We start from the raw sequence: 15,731 nt of genomic DNA, 5'->3' as shown, positions 1-15,731 counted from the left end.
TTTAGAGCATATTTCCCCAGACATGAGGAATCAATCACAAGACATCCTGGAAAGGTGATGAACTTGCTTTGTGCTTCAGAGGTAATGGGAAACAGTCAGCACGCAATGGATACCTTGACTGAAAGCAAAGGTGACTGCTACCAAGCAACTATGTGCAGAACAAAATGGAAGTGGGAAAGGTAATCAATTAAATTTAAAGTGAAAAATAAAAGTAGCCACATTGTCTTACCTGATGAGACACCTTTGGGTAATGATTTAGCCTTAAACTTACTTACGAGAATGCAAAAAAAAAAATTATCAAAATGGGAAAAATATCAAAGATTTTAGCCATATAAAAGTTCCGTTTTAAATGAATCAACATTCTCCTTTCCCATTCCTCTACAGACACAACCAGTTCAAAGCTTAGATAGTTTCCCCCCTCCCTCAAGCATTCCCATCATTTATCATTATGAAAGAAAGTAGACAGGTTAGAGGCAGGAAAAACTTCCAGTGGGATTTCTGTCCAGCGTCACAGAGAAAGACTGAATTTACACTTTGTGCTAGAAGTGAGCACATGCCTGTCACACAGACTTTTGAATGGATGACCCTTAGTATTTCTACATTTCTTCATATGGAACATGCAAGGAGAGAGGGGGGTTTAACTCTTTGTATAAATGTTGCCTAAGCACTTCAAGACTGGGAGGTGTTAATGCAAGCAGACTGCATGGATGTGCATGGAAAAGCAAAAGGGCGAATCTCAGCCTTCAACAAATACTGCACATTTAGAGAGAGGCAAGTGAGTGCCTCTGTGGATCCTCTGACCATTTGCTCCAGTGTGACACAGGTGGGGAGAAGCAGAGTTGGCCACAGGATGGCACCGATGGAAGAACATGTGGAACATGCTGTGCTTCCTGTTCCCAAGATGGTGCACAAGAAAGAGCTGGTTCTGCAAGCTGCACAATTAACTCAAAAGATTTCGAAAACAGCTTTAAATGATTGTCTCAGAATTCCAGTGAAGTTCAAGATTTCCCATCCTAATATACTCAGCAATGATTCAGCCTACAGCCATTAGTAAACTATTTAATTTTTGCTTTGTATCATTTGTGTCATGCATAACGTGAAAATAATCTTTACTCACCTCTGCAAAGCAGTTAATTAGATTGCCTGAAAATCAATACTCATACTACAGAGAGCAAAAGAATGGAAGCAGGAAGTCAACAGCAAGGAAATAAACACAAAGAAACAGTGAACTTGAAAATGAAAAAGAGGAGAGAAAGGGAGAAAATGGTAACTAGAAAATAAAAATATTCTTGACAAAGAGCAAAAGCAACTGGCAGCACGCATACAAGCCTTCTGAGGATCTGAGTTTTGATGTGGAACACATGCACTTTTCTTTAATTTCAAAATGACAGGGTATTCTCCTACCACATACACTGCATGCCCCATTCTGAAAGCCTAATGTAGTAATAATTCTTCACTTGGCTCCAATGCTATGCTCAGATGTTTCTTTGGAAATATTTTCTTCTTTTTTGTTGTTTCTTAGTGCAGAATGAGATTCTCTGTTTGGCAATGGTTTTCCATAGCCCAGCTTCTTTTGTGTCTTTCCCAGTTTTCCTTTCCACAGATACTGCAGTGCATCAATTCGATGAATCATGCTTTCTTCTAATAAAATATTATCTTAATTCAATGCCAAAGGCCAGATTTCTATAATAGAGATTCAGAATGAGTAATAATTACAGTAAAAAGAATTTCTGTTGCGCATTTTCTTTTCCTCTGTTTTTGAGGGTCAGAGACTTCCCAAGTTATTATTCTCATTTAAGAGATATCTTTTCAGCTGGAGCCCATCAGCAGGGCAATGGATTGCCTTCGGCCATTGCTCCTGGGCTCCATTGCTACTGGCCAGTGTTCTCTAAGCACTCAGTTTCTTTACAGAGGAGCATGGCTGAGCCTGGCTTTCTGGCAACCCTCTTGTAGAGCTTGGGTTTAAGGCTGTGGTTACTGTCTGTGAGTATCCATTACCCAAATATCTTCCCTAAAGGGATACAGGTTGGTAGACAGTTCAGTAAGGCTTTGGCATATAAATGTTGTTATAACTTACCAACAGGGATACAAGAGAAGAGTTGCTTCATGCAACCCACCATGTCAAGGAGCCAAACAAAACTCATTTGTTCTGGTTTTGTACAGACGACCTGGTTGCCTGTGCAATAAGCTTTGTATATCTCACCGCCTAAATAGGCAAGATCTGAAGATCTTCAGGGTATCAGCAATGGCTTTCATGTGTTGGTGCAATGCCTCACACAGAGGAACCACTGGGAACTACCAATATAAAGTGATAATAATGGCTGTCTGCACATTTCATTTGATAGGTTGCATTCCTTTTTGCAGTATTACTGAAAATCACTAAAATATAAATGAAATAAGAACCGTTCTTTTACTTACTGCTAATGGCAGCCAGTCATACTACCCTTGATAGCCACATATAATTACATTCAAGAAATATTTTAAAATGCACTGTGGCAAAATACTACACTATAAATGAGACTTCTGGAGATGTTACCTAAATTAGTCTTGCCTTTGTGATACTTAATCATAATAATAAAAGTTAGAGTGCTTTTGCCTTTCCATCAGAAACTGCTCTTATGTGTTTTGCTAGCCCCACTCTCTACTGGCAGTGTGGTGTCGTGGTGTATAATTTCATAGACACAAAGACACTTCACTACCATAGCTCTCATTATTAAACAATATATTTTAATTGTCACCACCTTTCTCATATAGACATGGGCCAAATCTATCCTTATTGGCTTCAACTGAGCTCCACAAGGGATGGATTTGGCTCAATATATATAAAAATACAGCAAGTCAAGTCATAAAAAGAAATGTTTGGGTTTCTTTTTTTATAGCAGTCAATGCTTTTTGCCATAAGAACACACATGCCTGGCCAGTAAAATCCCATGATAAAGGACTAAAGTGTTTAAGACTTCATATGCAGAATAGTCCGTGGTGTTTAATTACAATAGCAAAAGATGCCATGTTATAAAAGCATTTCTTACCTGGAGAAGGGATCCATGCTCTCCAATGAAGCTTAATTACCCAAAGCATGCTGAGTTTTTCCCTCCTGGCAATAACCTCTAACACCAATAACTCTGCTGTTTCTTTTGACATCTGAATAGCTGAATATTGTTAATTTTTGTTCTAATTTCCTTATTTGGATTATAGCCTTCCACAGTTTTACTTCCGAGGAAAGATTTGAACATTATAAGAGCTTCATTCCTGGGACATTCCTCTTTCTTTCTCCCACTTTTCCCCGCAGAATTTCATGCTCTCAGCCCTGTTCTGGCACTCCTGCTCCCCCATCTCTTTACGCCTTCCCAGCATACTTGGCTCCAGATGTAGATTTATGCATTTCCCCTCTTGCGATTCTTTCCAACTCCTAGAAAAGTTTCAGCTTCATCACAGACCCAGAATATCCAAATTTCTGCAGTAAGAATTTACTTAGAAGCATTAAAGAAAACGCCTTGCCTGCCTGTAAGTCCCAAGCACTCTGGAGTCCTTTGTTTTACAGCTCTCACAAACACACAAACGTGCACAGGGCAATAACACTCTGAACAGAGCACTAGAGCTTATAAGGAGTCATGCTTTTCTTGTGCAAAAAACCCACATCCAACTGATATTGTTTTGAGGAAACTGAGTCTTCATTATTTATTAAATTATATTAGATTTATAGCTCAGATTTGTGCTGAACTTTTATTAATTCACAAGGAGAAGATTATTTTTATATAGAAAACCTGCTTTCTTCAGGGCAGGGACGGAACCTCTCCCTTGGAAAACGCTATGATATTGAGCCATGATTTAGAATCATCACCTGTGTTATCCTCCTCATCCTCACGCCTGCATCCTCAGCTTTTGATGAAGTCAATTTCCTGAGTGCATGTGAAAGCCTGTGGCTGCAGCCTGGAACAATCCTACCTCAGTGCTTCCCTTGTGTTGTTGATCCTTTAATTTCCTCCAGCCGACTCCTGCAGGGGACTAGCTCGAAGTTTTATGCTACTCTTTTGGACTAATCATTTACGACTGACTTAAAAAAAGAAAAAATCACTCACATACAGCTACTGCTAGATAGAAGGGTCACTAATTGGGATGTACTTCTAGCCAAATGGCAACAGAGGTTTAACAGCAGTTCCCAGGAACCTAAAAATTGCACCCAAAGCTTTATAACCAGACCAGTTATTTAGAATCTTATTCAGAAATTATGATTGCAATCTATAAAATACCTCTGCAGTGCAAGTTTTCACACCTTTATAAAAGCTAGGCTAGCAGAAAGTCATATAAAACTGATTAATAGAAGAAATCATAATATCAAGAGAAAGATCTCCTATTCTGCATGGCTATGAGAGTTACACACAGGGTTCTCATCTGTGTCAAATTCTGTTAAAAATACAAAATCTAAGAGTACTTGAAATTACAGATCTGAAAGAAAGATTAGAAGTTTAAAAATATGTGCCTTAGGGGTTAACTGTTGGCTAACGACAGAACAGGAAACAAGACAAAATACAGAAGGAACGCACATTCATTTATCCAAGATTATTGATGTTAATGGAGATCAAAACAGTAACTTCATTGTATGTGAAAAGCAATATTCATTAGACATCTCTTTTGTGAAATCTATTAAATACAAGCTTAAAGTTGAGAATTTTTTGCTCATCTATTGGACAACATCGCTTTTACTTTTTTTTTTTTTTTTTTTTTAATAATGTTAACTACATTATCACAGATGCTGTTGTTTTGAACACGCTCTTTGTAACCAGAGCATCTTTTCTGAGGTATCCAGACAAGGACTACCGTGACAGCAGTGATCCAGGAGTAAATACATAGACATGAACGGTCAACTCTGCTTCTTGTTCTTGTATTTGCATACATTATAGGTGATAAAATTATTCTCAAATTGAAGGATAGATTTATATCATTTTGATGCATTATACACACCAGCTATCACTACCGACTATTGCTATTCCTTACACAGGCATATTACTTCAAGTGAAAGCAAAGTCACACTATGTTTTGGAGAACAGAACTGGGTTCTGTTGCTATTTCTGGCTGCATTTGGCTCAGATTCACTTACACAGTGTGGGCAGGAGCTGGTAATTCAACCCTTTCACATACTCATGATAAAAATTCAAGATTCAATTAAAAAATTATTCTGGCGTACTAAGTCAAATGTGTTTCAAACTACTCTAGGAAACAGAAAGAAGGAGATAGAAAGTCTGAAGTGGCCATTTAAATGAATAGTTATGTATGGCAGAAACAGAAAAATCTCGAGCAGCAGCCGATTTATACGCTGCTAATTCCTTCCTTAGACGATCAGACTTAGGCTGGTCTGATTTCAGCAGGAAAATCTCTGCATAGAGATCAACACTGGTCTCAAGCATAAGATCCTAATTATTTGAAAGGCATTTGTTTTCATAGCTTTTTTTTTTATGTGTCCAAGTCGATGGCATTTTAATGCCTTATTAAATGGTTGTTTTACAGCAGCCCGTCTGTTCAGTCTCTGTGCCCATGTCTGTACTTCGTGCTGCAGGATTTCACCTTTCATGCTGGCCAAAAAATATTTTCCAAATTCCCTATAAAAGTTTTCGATATTTCCTAAGACAAATAGAGTGGGTTTTTTTTACATACTCTAAAATGTCGTTGATATGGTAGATATGATATGTGCGCCTCTCCAGTTACAGTGTGCTTGCAAAAAGGTAAAGGCCTGTGTTCATTACAGGGATATTCTCGGCTAGCTCGGGCCCAGCTTTATGTGATTTTTTAAAATTACATAAACAAATGCAAATGTTTTCATTTCTGTTTTTCTTTAATTCAGTTTAAATCTCAGCAATACAAAATATGTGAACATTCCCCTACTGTGTTTTTAGCCCAGACACTGCCACGTGGGGTCTCTAAATGCACAAGAAGTAAAAAAATGAACAAACTCAAAACCTACCTGAAATAAAATGAAATCGAAGAGAATTTTTTGTATCAAATATTCATCAAGGATATGCAAGGTGAACAAACATTCAAATGCGAAAAAGATGGTCAATTTTAAAATGTATGTTTACTAGTATGCTGACAACAACTCCAGCAAAATATTCCTGTTAAACACATGGTGAAACCCTTTGCTTTGTTGAAGGCAAATGGCAGAACCCCTGCCGACTTCAGTGGGACCAGAATTTGTAACCAGGTAGCTCTTTCCCATCACTCACACACAAAGATTGTACCACCTCTCCGCTTACCCCAGAGTATCTTTATGGAGTTGGCATGTAATAACAAAATCCTTTACTTATCTGTCTCATTAGTCCTGATGAATTCGTGGTAGAGATCAGCAAAATCTTTTAAGATAAAGTATAATCTGAGTTGCCTGTTTTCCGTTTTTGAGGGTTCTGCAGCAGTAAGCAATAATGAACAGACGATGGGAGCAGCCAGACCTACAAAAGAAATAGTATTTTAAGAGTACTGTACCTAAGGAAAAAAAAAAAAGGTTTGCCTTTGTACATAAAGAGCTCTATTCATTAAAAGAAGTTTTTACAAATGTGGTTATTTCAAATAGTCAAAAAGTGTGAAATACGCTTAAAATGAGTAACATTTGTGGGCTTTCCTATGGTTTAAATATGTGCCATACTAATAAAGGTCTCCTCACACCTCTTCCTCAGTCATAGTCTTCGGCCTCATTCTGCAAGGTGGTTTGCTTTGAGGGAGCTCAGCACTTTGCTGAAATGGAGCACTGGCTGTTTAAGGCCCTGCTCTGCAAAGATGAGCAGAGTTTACAGGGATCCAGGAATCACCCATACTTGATGTCCAGCATGGCACACACCGCAGTGCCCAGCACTGAGTCCATCAAGGGCGCCATTACACTGAAGAGCCAAGCAGGCACAATAAAGCTGAAATGAGAATGGATGTGGAAGCAAACAAACCTGAAACCCTACAGCCCCCACTGGGTCAATTTTTAAAGCACAGATTGCTTTGAGTTCTAGAAGCAGAATCCAAGAACTTCCAAGCACAGCCACAGCAAAGACCCCAACATCAGCACAAATAACAGCTGAGAGTAACGGCAGAGCCTTTCTTCTGCAGGAGGCCTTCCCACATCCCGTCAGTTTTCTTGTCCTTCCCACTCTTGGTTTTAAAATGGACCTGGCACTCACACTGTATACAAAACGTATATCAACTGCTTGCACGTGGAACAAAACTGCTGCATGTGTCATGAAATGTTTCCTCTGCTGATACAGGTCAGTGTTGTTGGACAACCCATAGAAACTTTGCAGCGCTACTGATTTAGATTCAAGCTCATTCAGCTGAGGTTTAACAAAGTGATGAAAATCTTTACAGAACAGATTTTCCAGTATGATTCCTCCAGCTGCATGAAGAAAGCTTTAAATAGCTTTACAATGAAACAACCACATTAAAATCAGATTATTCAGAAGAACTCTTTTTGCTTTTGTCCTCTTGGTTCTCAGCTCCCTAAGATCTCCAGCACTTCAGATGGCTGTTTTTAAAAGAAATGCTCTCAAAACCACGACCTTATTTGCCTCTCCTTCCAGATCTCTGCTATTACGCTCTGCTGCTGCACATCAAGGAACGGAGAGGAACACAATGTGACAGCTCCATGATGGTCCGAGTATGAAAAACATGACATGCTTTGGAAAGTATTGCTTTAGGTACAATAACTTTAAAACTGAACCCGTTTGCTATAGCACAAAAAACCCTTCGAATTTTGATGTGTGTAGCAAGGAGATCATCCGTCTATTACTTAGTTCACATACAGAGACCCAAGAAACCATCACAATATTTTACAGATAGACATAAATAGACACGTGTCAGCACCTATCTTTTACTAAGGCACAGATCATCTTTGTTTCCCTACAACCAGAGAGAAGGAGAATTGAATGTCAAAATCCCTTATTTAACACTAACAAATTAACAAAGCCAAAGATATTCAGCAAACTTCTGTTAGGAGGAAGTCATGAACAATAACGCCATACGTTCCTTTAACACAATTATGCTTATCTACTAAAATGCCCACAACTCTGCCCCATAGCAGGGAGGACACCTTTGCCCCCAGCCCAATACCTATCCCAGAGAAGGCAGACGTCCATCAGGGCAGTGTCAGTCAGATCCCTGCTGCCTGCCAAGGCTCTGTCCAAGACATATATCCTTTTCTAAAGAGACGGCAGTGAAAATGTTCTACAGGTTTAACCACTGTCAGATGTTCTTTGAGTGGAATATTAATTTCTCTCCTGAGAACATAAATGTTTTGTTGTAATAAGCCACCATCCTCTCAAGCCCTTTGATTCACTCTGTCAGTGCTGCCCTCATCACAGCATCTGTGTCCAGCCTGGAAGGTGTCTGAAATGTGGGAGGCAGGAGTGGGAGCAGGAACATGGCTTTTTTCAAAGACTGAAGATGTTAAATCACCCCATGCTGGCCACTGAAATGGTTTCCTTCTCACCAAATGCATGCAGTGGTTTTACAGCGTTAACAAAGCCACAGATAAGCTGTCTGAAGTAGCAGTAGCAGTAATCTGTAAGAAAACCCCAAGCCTTTACCTGGCTGCCACTGTCTGGGAGCTGGCTGGGGCTGTCCTGCCTCCATTTGCTTTTTGTCGGTGCAATCCATTCCCTGGCTGACTGTGGACTCATAATGAGTTACTTCTGCCTGCAATGATTCACTTGCCTTTGGGTTTGATTTCAGGTTGATGACTTTCAGCACATTACAGAGCATTTGCCACTACATCAGGTCCTGTCTGAGTGTTTTCCTTCATATCGAGATACCATCAAGAGATAATGCAGAACAGGCATGCTGCATGATACCTGCTCCCCATCTTCTATGGCTTACAGGTGTGGAGCCAAAACACATCTTTTCAAACTGCAGTAGGTCCGGTCCTGCTCTGGAGGCTGCTTCCTCCCCTGCTGCTGTTATTGGCTCTGCAGGCTCTGGTCAGGCCACCATTTGACTTTAATCAGAACTCAAGTGAGGTCCAAAAATTGTTGAAAGCTCACTTATCCCATCCCCATTCATTTCCTTGATGCCCAGTAGCACTTCTTACCACTCTGCTTTCGCTGAACAGCAAGGTGCGGGGTAATGGGCTGCTTTCCCTCAGCATCAATATGTGGTAGACCACTGTGTGCAGACTGTGTATTTATTGGATCCAGAGAACTGATTTTTAGCTGGAAAAAACTTTCAGGGAATCTAAAAAGTATGCCAAAGCCTTGACCATGGCACAGCCATGCCTTTATCCCTGCTAACAGCAGCACTAATGGCAGCAGTGACTCCAGCCTCAGCAGTCCCAGTGGAGCAGGGGGGTTTGGCATGGACCAATGTAACTTGCAATCAATTCAGTGCATTAGCATGGGAGACGATTAAGCTCTTCCTCAGACTTGCAAGGACATGAGCAGCTAACACTTCTGCAAAGGCCCCTAAAATGAGATTTCCATCGCTCTGCCACAAGGAACTGCTGTACCAGGAAAATCCGTGCAATCTGCAGACACTGCGCTTCACCTGGGCCACATAATTAAAGAAAATTTCTGGAGATTTAATTTGTAAGGCAGCATTTCCAGCAGATTTCACTCTGTTACTGAGCATAATGAAACCCAAATCCTTTCTTAGCTTATCCATCATTTTAGCCACATTTCTTGCTCTGAAGTAGAGGTCTAATTTTCAAAACCAATTTTACCACTTTTGAGATGTGTCATGTCTTCCAGCAGTCACTGTCTCTGCTTGTAATCAATTTATTCTTTTTCAGTCTGCCTGGTCCAATAACTTCAGTTTGAGAAAGGGTACTTTATTCCATTCATTTCCCAGATCCTCATATACATTCAAAAAGTAAACTGACCAAATCTAGAGAAAAGCTATGAGCTTTATCCTCATTCCTTTGGAGCTCAGCACTTTCAGCTTCATGTCTTCACATTTCCTGAACTGATTGAAGAACCTTCCCTAGACATTTCTGAGGCTCTGTCCTGGCCAGCCTCAGAACAGCTTTTGTGGCCAATTTTTTCATAAGTCTAATATTTAACTGAACTACTTCCTTTAATTTTTCCACAGCTGCCAATTTTCCTTGTTTTACAAACCAAGATTATCACTTTTCCTAATTGTACAGTAAGGCCAGGGATCAGATTAGGATCGCCCCTTTTCATCATTCATTTTATAAAGAGTACTTGAGTTACAGGATTTGGCTGCAAGGAATCCCAGTTTCTGTCCATCTTTCCAGTCATTCACTGGGGCTGGAATTTGAATAGACCATATGTGCTTCTTGCGAAGCCCATAGCTCAAAAGTAGAGGGTGTTCTATTTATTGAGCTGATTTATTGGTAAATTTAAATTACAAGTATATTTTCCTCCTAATTTCTTATCTCACAGAGATCATCAGCTCACAATCTTTTTGTTAAGCTGTAGATTTCAAAGGTGACCTGAGATTCTTTGATTTCATTCCAAAATTGATATTTTAGCTTATATCTTCATAAATACTGGGCAGCTAGCTCCTGGTTAGCCAAAATTCTTCCACTAAAATTTCCAAGCAATGGCAGCCAGATTGTTGGACAAGACAGGGATCTTGTTGATTCATTTTTGGTGGTTTCTATGCAGCCTTACCATCTGGCCAGAGAATTTTGTAGACGGCCCTCACTTCTGAAGAGGACTTCCAGACATTTCAGATTCTTGTTGTAAATGTATTCACCCATCTTTGATTTCTGCAAGCCCTGCATAAAACAAGGTACTTGGGAAAGGGAAAAAAGAAAAGAGAAGCACTGATGTTTCAGATACTGGTCTTTAAAAACGTTGTCTGGATGTTCTGAATTAATATGGTGTTAGAAGCCGCCAAATGGCTTTGTGCCAAGACTCAACCCAAGGTGTATTTTTATGGCAAAGCTATAAACCCACAAAATAAGTGCTTTATAATGGAAATTCTGACACACTTTTAATATTAAGAGCAGAAATATACTGGTTGTGGCAAGTAAGTATTTGACAGCTTTGGTACTCCCTTGTCAGCTGTTCTGCCTTAGCAAGTCCAGCTTGATGGTGGGATTCCTCCTTTATCTCAGTGCGTTCCAGCCACACAATTCTGGGGCAGAAAGGCTGAGCTACATTCATCCTGGAGCCTCTCAGTACCCTCTTCTGGGTGATTACACTGAAAAGCAGCAACTGGGATTCAAGAAGTACTGACAACTGCTGCATTCTGGAGCTCATGGCACTGACCTGGCTCCACGCAGACAGCGGCTTTCATCAGCCAAGGGACGGGAGGTTTCCTCTGACATCGTTCCTTTGGAGTGGCACTTTTCACCTGGTGACAAAAGTACTGTGGCTGGGAAGAAGGCTGAGCACAAGGGCATTGCTTTCTACTTGAAACTGACAGGCAGAAACCATCTTGGGATGCTCGTTGATACTAGAGCTGTGAACCAACCCACGCACAATGGAAGAATGGAACCACCTCAAGTAATACTGAGGATAGCCCGCCAGTTGAAACATCACACAAATAAATACAATCTAACACAAGACTGTTTAAAACCCAAACAGCACACGGCAGCTCTGCATCTGATCTGTCTGTATTGCATACGCCAAACCTGAGATTTCCAAATACAGGTAGGGGGAGTATAGATACCTTTCCCATGCCACGCTTCTTGATTTGCAGAAACGGGCTTTGGGAAAACCAAGAAAGAAATGAGTCAACCTCTGACGGTCAGAACAGAGTTTGAGACGCACACCCACAAACTCATGTACACATATTGAACTTATTTCATACTTTATACATACACAAGTTGGAGAGAAAAGATTGCGACTCAAAGTGAATGAAATCTAAACAGCTGACAAACAAACAATGATGGATTAAACTTTTCAAGTAGCATGCAAGCCTCTCTGTCATAAAAGTAAGTTTTCCTACTCTTAATGCATAGATTAACTGCAGCAGCAAATAATAATGCAGAAAACCGTTCCTTTTAAATAGAGATTGAGAGGAAATGAAAACCAAATTACACATTACTCAAAAAGAATCTGTCTGGAGATGAAATAAAACATTTGTGCCTGTGAACCAAGATTCATACCCTTACTTCTAACATCTTCCATTAATGCCCCTAGGAAGTTTAACACAATTAATTTAATGTTCTAAGGGGCATGCTGGATGGAGGGAAGCAGAGCCTGGGGCATACTAACTGGCTGCAGTCTTTGAAGAAAACTAACAGCTTAAAGACACAAGTAAATTTTACTTGTATCTTGAGGATATTATTCATAAATTTATGTTAGCTTAGTTTGGTAGATTCTAAGGGCGTTTATAGAAGGCCTAGGAATGAAAGCTTTAAACGAGAGCATTGTTTTGTTTCAAATCACAAGCCGGCTGCTCATCAGATTTGGAAACTTCTGTGGTACTCCACAGAACTTCCTGTAAAAACAAAATTCTGCGTTATGATTTGTAACAGGACTGGAATACTACTGATCAAAACACAAAACTGCATACAAGTCAAGAATTGGATGGCAGCTTCTAGCAAGACAGAAGATGAACAAATCTTATGGGTACATCTGGACACATCAATAATTGTGCAATTAGAGCTTTTAAAGGGCTGCAAATTCAGAAGGCATCTTCTGCAAATTCAGAAGGCAGATGCAAGGCATAACTTGCATAACCTTGTGCTTTTCATGCTGGACAAATTGGTAGTTAGCTGAACTGCCTGCAATCTATGATGAAGAAGAAATACCTTGGTGGTTATGTGCTCTAGTGTTTCTCTTTGGAATTACATCTGGTATGAGAAACACTGGCTTCAATCTGAATTAGAAGATCATTCATAAAGATACACACCTCGCACCAGGTATGGATGATGATACTGTTTTAAAATGTGGTACAGAGCTCTACTGCTGCTGATCTATTAAGTCCACCTAGTCTACCTGTCTTTCAAGTCTGCATATTTCACAACTACTCTACATACCTTTCAAGTTTATTATTTCAGTGGCTCATTTTATGTTGGTAGATAGATAAATAGATAGATGAGGCACTGCTATATTTTCAATGACCTGGTAATGAAAGTTATATCCAGGCAAACTTCTGTCATTCAGCAGCACAACAAGGTGCTGATTTCTGCCTTCAGATCTCTTCTGAACAAATGGTACCTATCAAATTTTGGGCACCTTCAGTAACCATTTTGGGTGCTCCAAGTATATACACACACACAGTTAAAGGTTAGCATTCATTTTTGCAGCAAAAAATCAGCTCTGATGCAACTTCATGAGCTGAAGGAAAATATCAATGTGTGGGGAAAGAGCCTTTGGCACGAGAGTTTATTTTTCTTGCTGTGAAGATCAGAATTTTCTTTATGATTAGTCTCATATGTTTCTTACTGGTTACTCAGGTTATTTTTTTATTTAATGAAAATTAATGTTTATGTTAGTTTAATGTTTTTATTTAGAGGCCATGGGAATGAAGCCTCAGTGTGGGTACATGCCCAGCTGTGCCTTGCAATTGAGGACAAAGAAGGAGATGGATAGCAGCCCTTGTTGCCTCCCAGACCTGCTCTGCAAATCCACATCATCCACAGTGCTTCCTTTGGACAAGCCTTCCTCCTTTTATTAGCTCTTTTCTGGGTAAGAAAGTCAATGGAAATTTGATTAAAATATTTGGTTTTGGTATAAAACAAAGATAACCTGGGAAAAGTACTTCAGGCAGAACTCTTACAACTGAAAGAATTTAAAGAGTTTTCTCGGTTTTACTTTCTTTGGAAGAAATAGAAACTAAGACGCCCTTTTATTGGTACAACGATGCAAAGGAACCTTGAGGGTCTAAGTGTCTCCTTCTGACATGACTTAAGTCAACAAGCTTTTCTTAAAGAGTATTAACTATTAGATTTGAAGAAAGGCATGCAGCTTTCAGAATGAGATGTAAAAACCTTAACAGTTCAGTTAGAACTGTGAACTTAACAGTGGACCTCTACTGGCCAGAGCAGAAGAAGAGCTAGAATATTTCCACAGTGGTATGGGAGCAGGATGTGGAAAGTTGGAAGGTCATTGGAAAAAAATATTTGCCATAGGAACTCTGTTTTGGAGTCAGCAGGGAAAAACTAGGGGATGCAAGCCATGAGTGTGAACGCAGCCCCAAGTAGGGGGTTGCTGCTGTTGCAGAACTGCTGCCCCTCCCCATCTACAGTGAGAATTTTGGGCATTCCCCAGAATGGCCACCCTACACCATTGCACAAAACCCGTGTACCTGAGCATTGTACTGATGCGGAGAACTGATCCGTCATAAATCTGTCGTACGTAGTCAGTCTGGAAGGAATAGTAGAAATCCTAAAATCACTCAGACAGAGACAGATCTGCTTCTTCAGCCCTGTCTAGACTGTGAGAAGATGGGTTCTGCCCTGCACTGCCAGGGCTGGAGGGGATGTGGTCAGCTGGTACGTCTGGTCATGTGTGTGGTTGGAATGTGCTAAACTGAGATCGTTTTGCAGAACCAGTGTTTGCTGAAAATATTACTCTAACCCTTACTGGGCAGACAACGTCAACCTGCCAAATACAAAAAATGAGGTTTTGTTAAGCTACTTGTTATGAGCTGCCCAAACCTTGACTGCAGCTGAATGAAGAAAGCCCAGCATTCCCACGACGAACACATGGCTTAACCAGAATATGGGAGGTCTTTTCCTCTGAGAAGATGACAAGCCTAGGAATAATTGTTAAAATAAATACTTGAAAACTTGGCTCTCTCTCTTCACCTATACAGAAAGGAACAGCTAAACCCATAAGCCAAAGTTTTTGAGCAACTTTTAAGAAGTATTTCTCCTTTGAAACAGTTAGGAGCATACTTTGATCTTTGTGTATGAAATAGCCCAACTTTCAGAGTAATCACAGTCAATGTCCAGTCTCATTTCAAAGTATAATTTGTGGCTTTAATATTTACAATGTTATTTTGAGGAAATGTGAAAAATATAATTCATTTGGTATGGTTTGAAGTCACAGATGGTACAAACTGAAGATAAGATATTCAAATTTTCCACATCTTATGGAATTTTAAGTTGTACCTATGGGACAAAATTTCTTTCTTCACAAAGTTCCAGTGTTTCCAGACTGAACTGCATTTGATTTCAGGATGATTTGATTTCTACCTCCCATTAGAAGACAGAAATTGTCTAAAAGTAAATTCTGGATCTTATTAAGAACTATTTTGCTTTCCAAGTAATACTATCCTATAAGTATATATAGTATAAACCACTGTAGTAAAGGAGTATTTATATGAGTTATTTCCATACAAAAAGAAAATGATCAAGAAATACAGCACACAACCTTCTTATACCGATGTAACACTACTGAACTACATGTACAGAGCTGTCTGAAACAGCAAAGTTTGAGATAAAGACAGGGATACACCACAGGAGAGACTACTGGAGCATAGATTAATGGAAAACTATGAGAATGGAAGATGTTCATTGTGTCCATGCAAAGCACAACAATATAAATACAGATCAATACAAATAAAAGGTTATATCAACAGAAACCTTACCTAATGTAACACGCAGTTTTATATTCAGTAATACTTAAAATAAAACAAAATGCATAAACTCAAACCTGCCAACTTTTTAACGTGAGTACCTATCATCTCTTTTCCTTTTTGTGATTGTTTATAAAAAGTTGGATGAACTGTATTACCTTTAGTTGCCCTAGAAATAACATCTCTAATATTTTGACAGTATAAGCGACGTGATACTGCTCATGCAAAGAAGGACTAAACTAGACGGTGGCAGGACCTTTGTTCAGAAT

At 39.6% G+C, this 15,731-nt stretch overlaps 1 protein-coding gene across 5 annotated transcripts in view; it reads right to left on the bottom strand.

The window, feature by feature from the left end:
* Nucleotides 1-15,731, bottom strand: part of BRIP1 (BRCA1 interacting protein C-terminal helicase 1) — a 117,741-nt gene that overhangs the window by 18,479 nt on the left and 83,531 nt on the right. For all 5 annotated transcript variants that reach the window (XM_040650090.2, XM_040650091.2, XM_040650089.2 and 2 more), the window contains exon 25: nucleotides 6,300-6,440. In XM_040650090.2, the coding sequence (XP_040506024.1) occupies nucleotides 6,348-6,440 (93 nt within the window). In that variant the 3' untranslated portion in view covers nucleotides 6,300-6,347. The remainder of the gene's footprint in view (nucleotides 1-6,299; nucleotides 6,441-15,731) is intronic.

This window comes from Gallus gallus, chromosome 19 (genome assembly GCF_016699485.2).
Source record: "Gallus gallus isolate bGalGal1 chromosome 19, bGalGal1.mat.broiler.GRCg7b, whole genome shotgun sequence".
Taxonomy (NCBI): Eukaryota; Metazoa; Chordata; class Aves; order Galliformes; family Phasianidae; genus Gallus; species Gallus gallus.
This window is presented reverse-complemented; position numbering and strand designations above follow the sequence as displayed.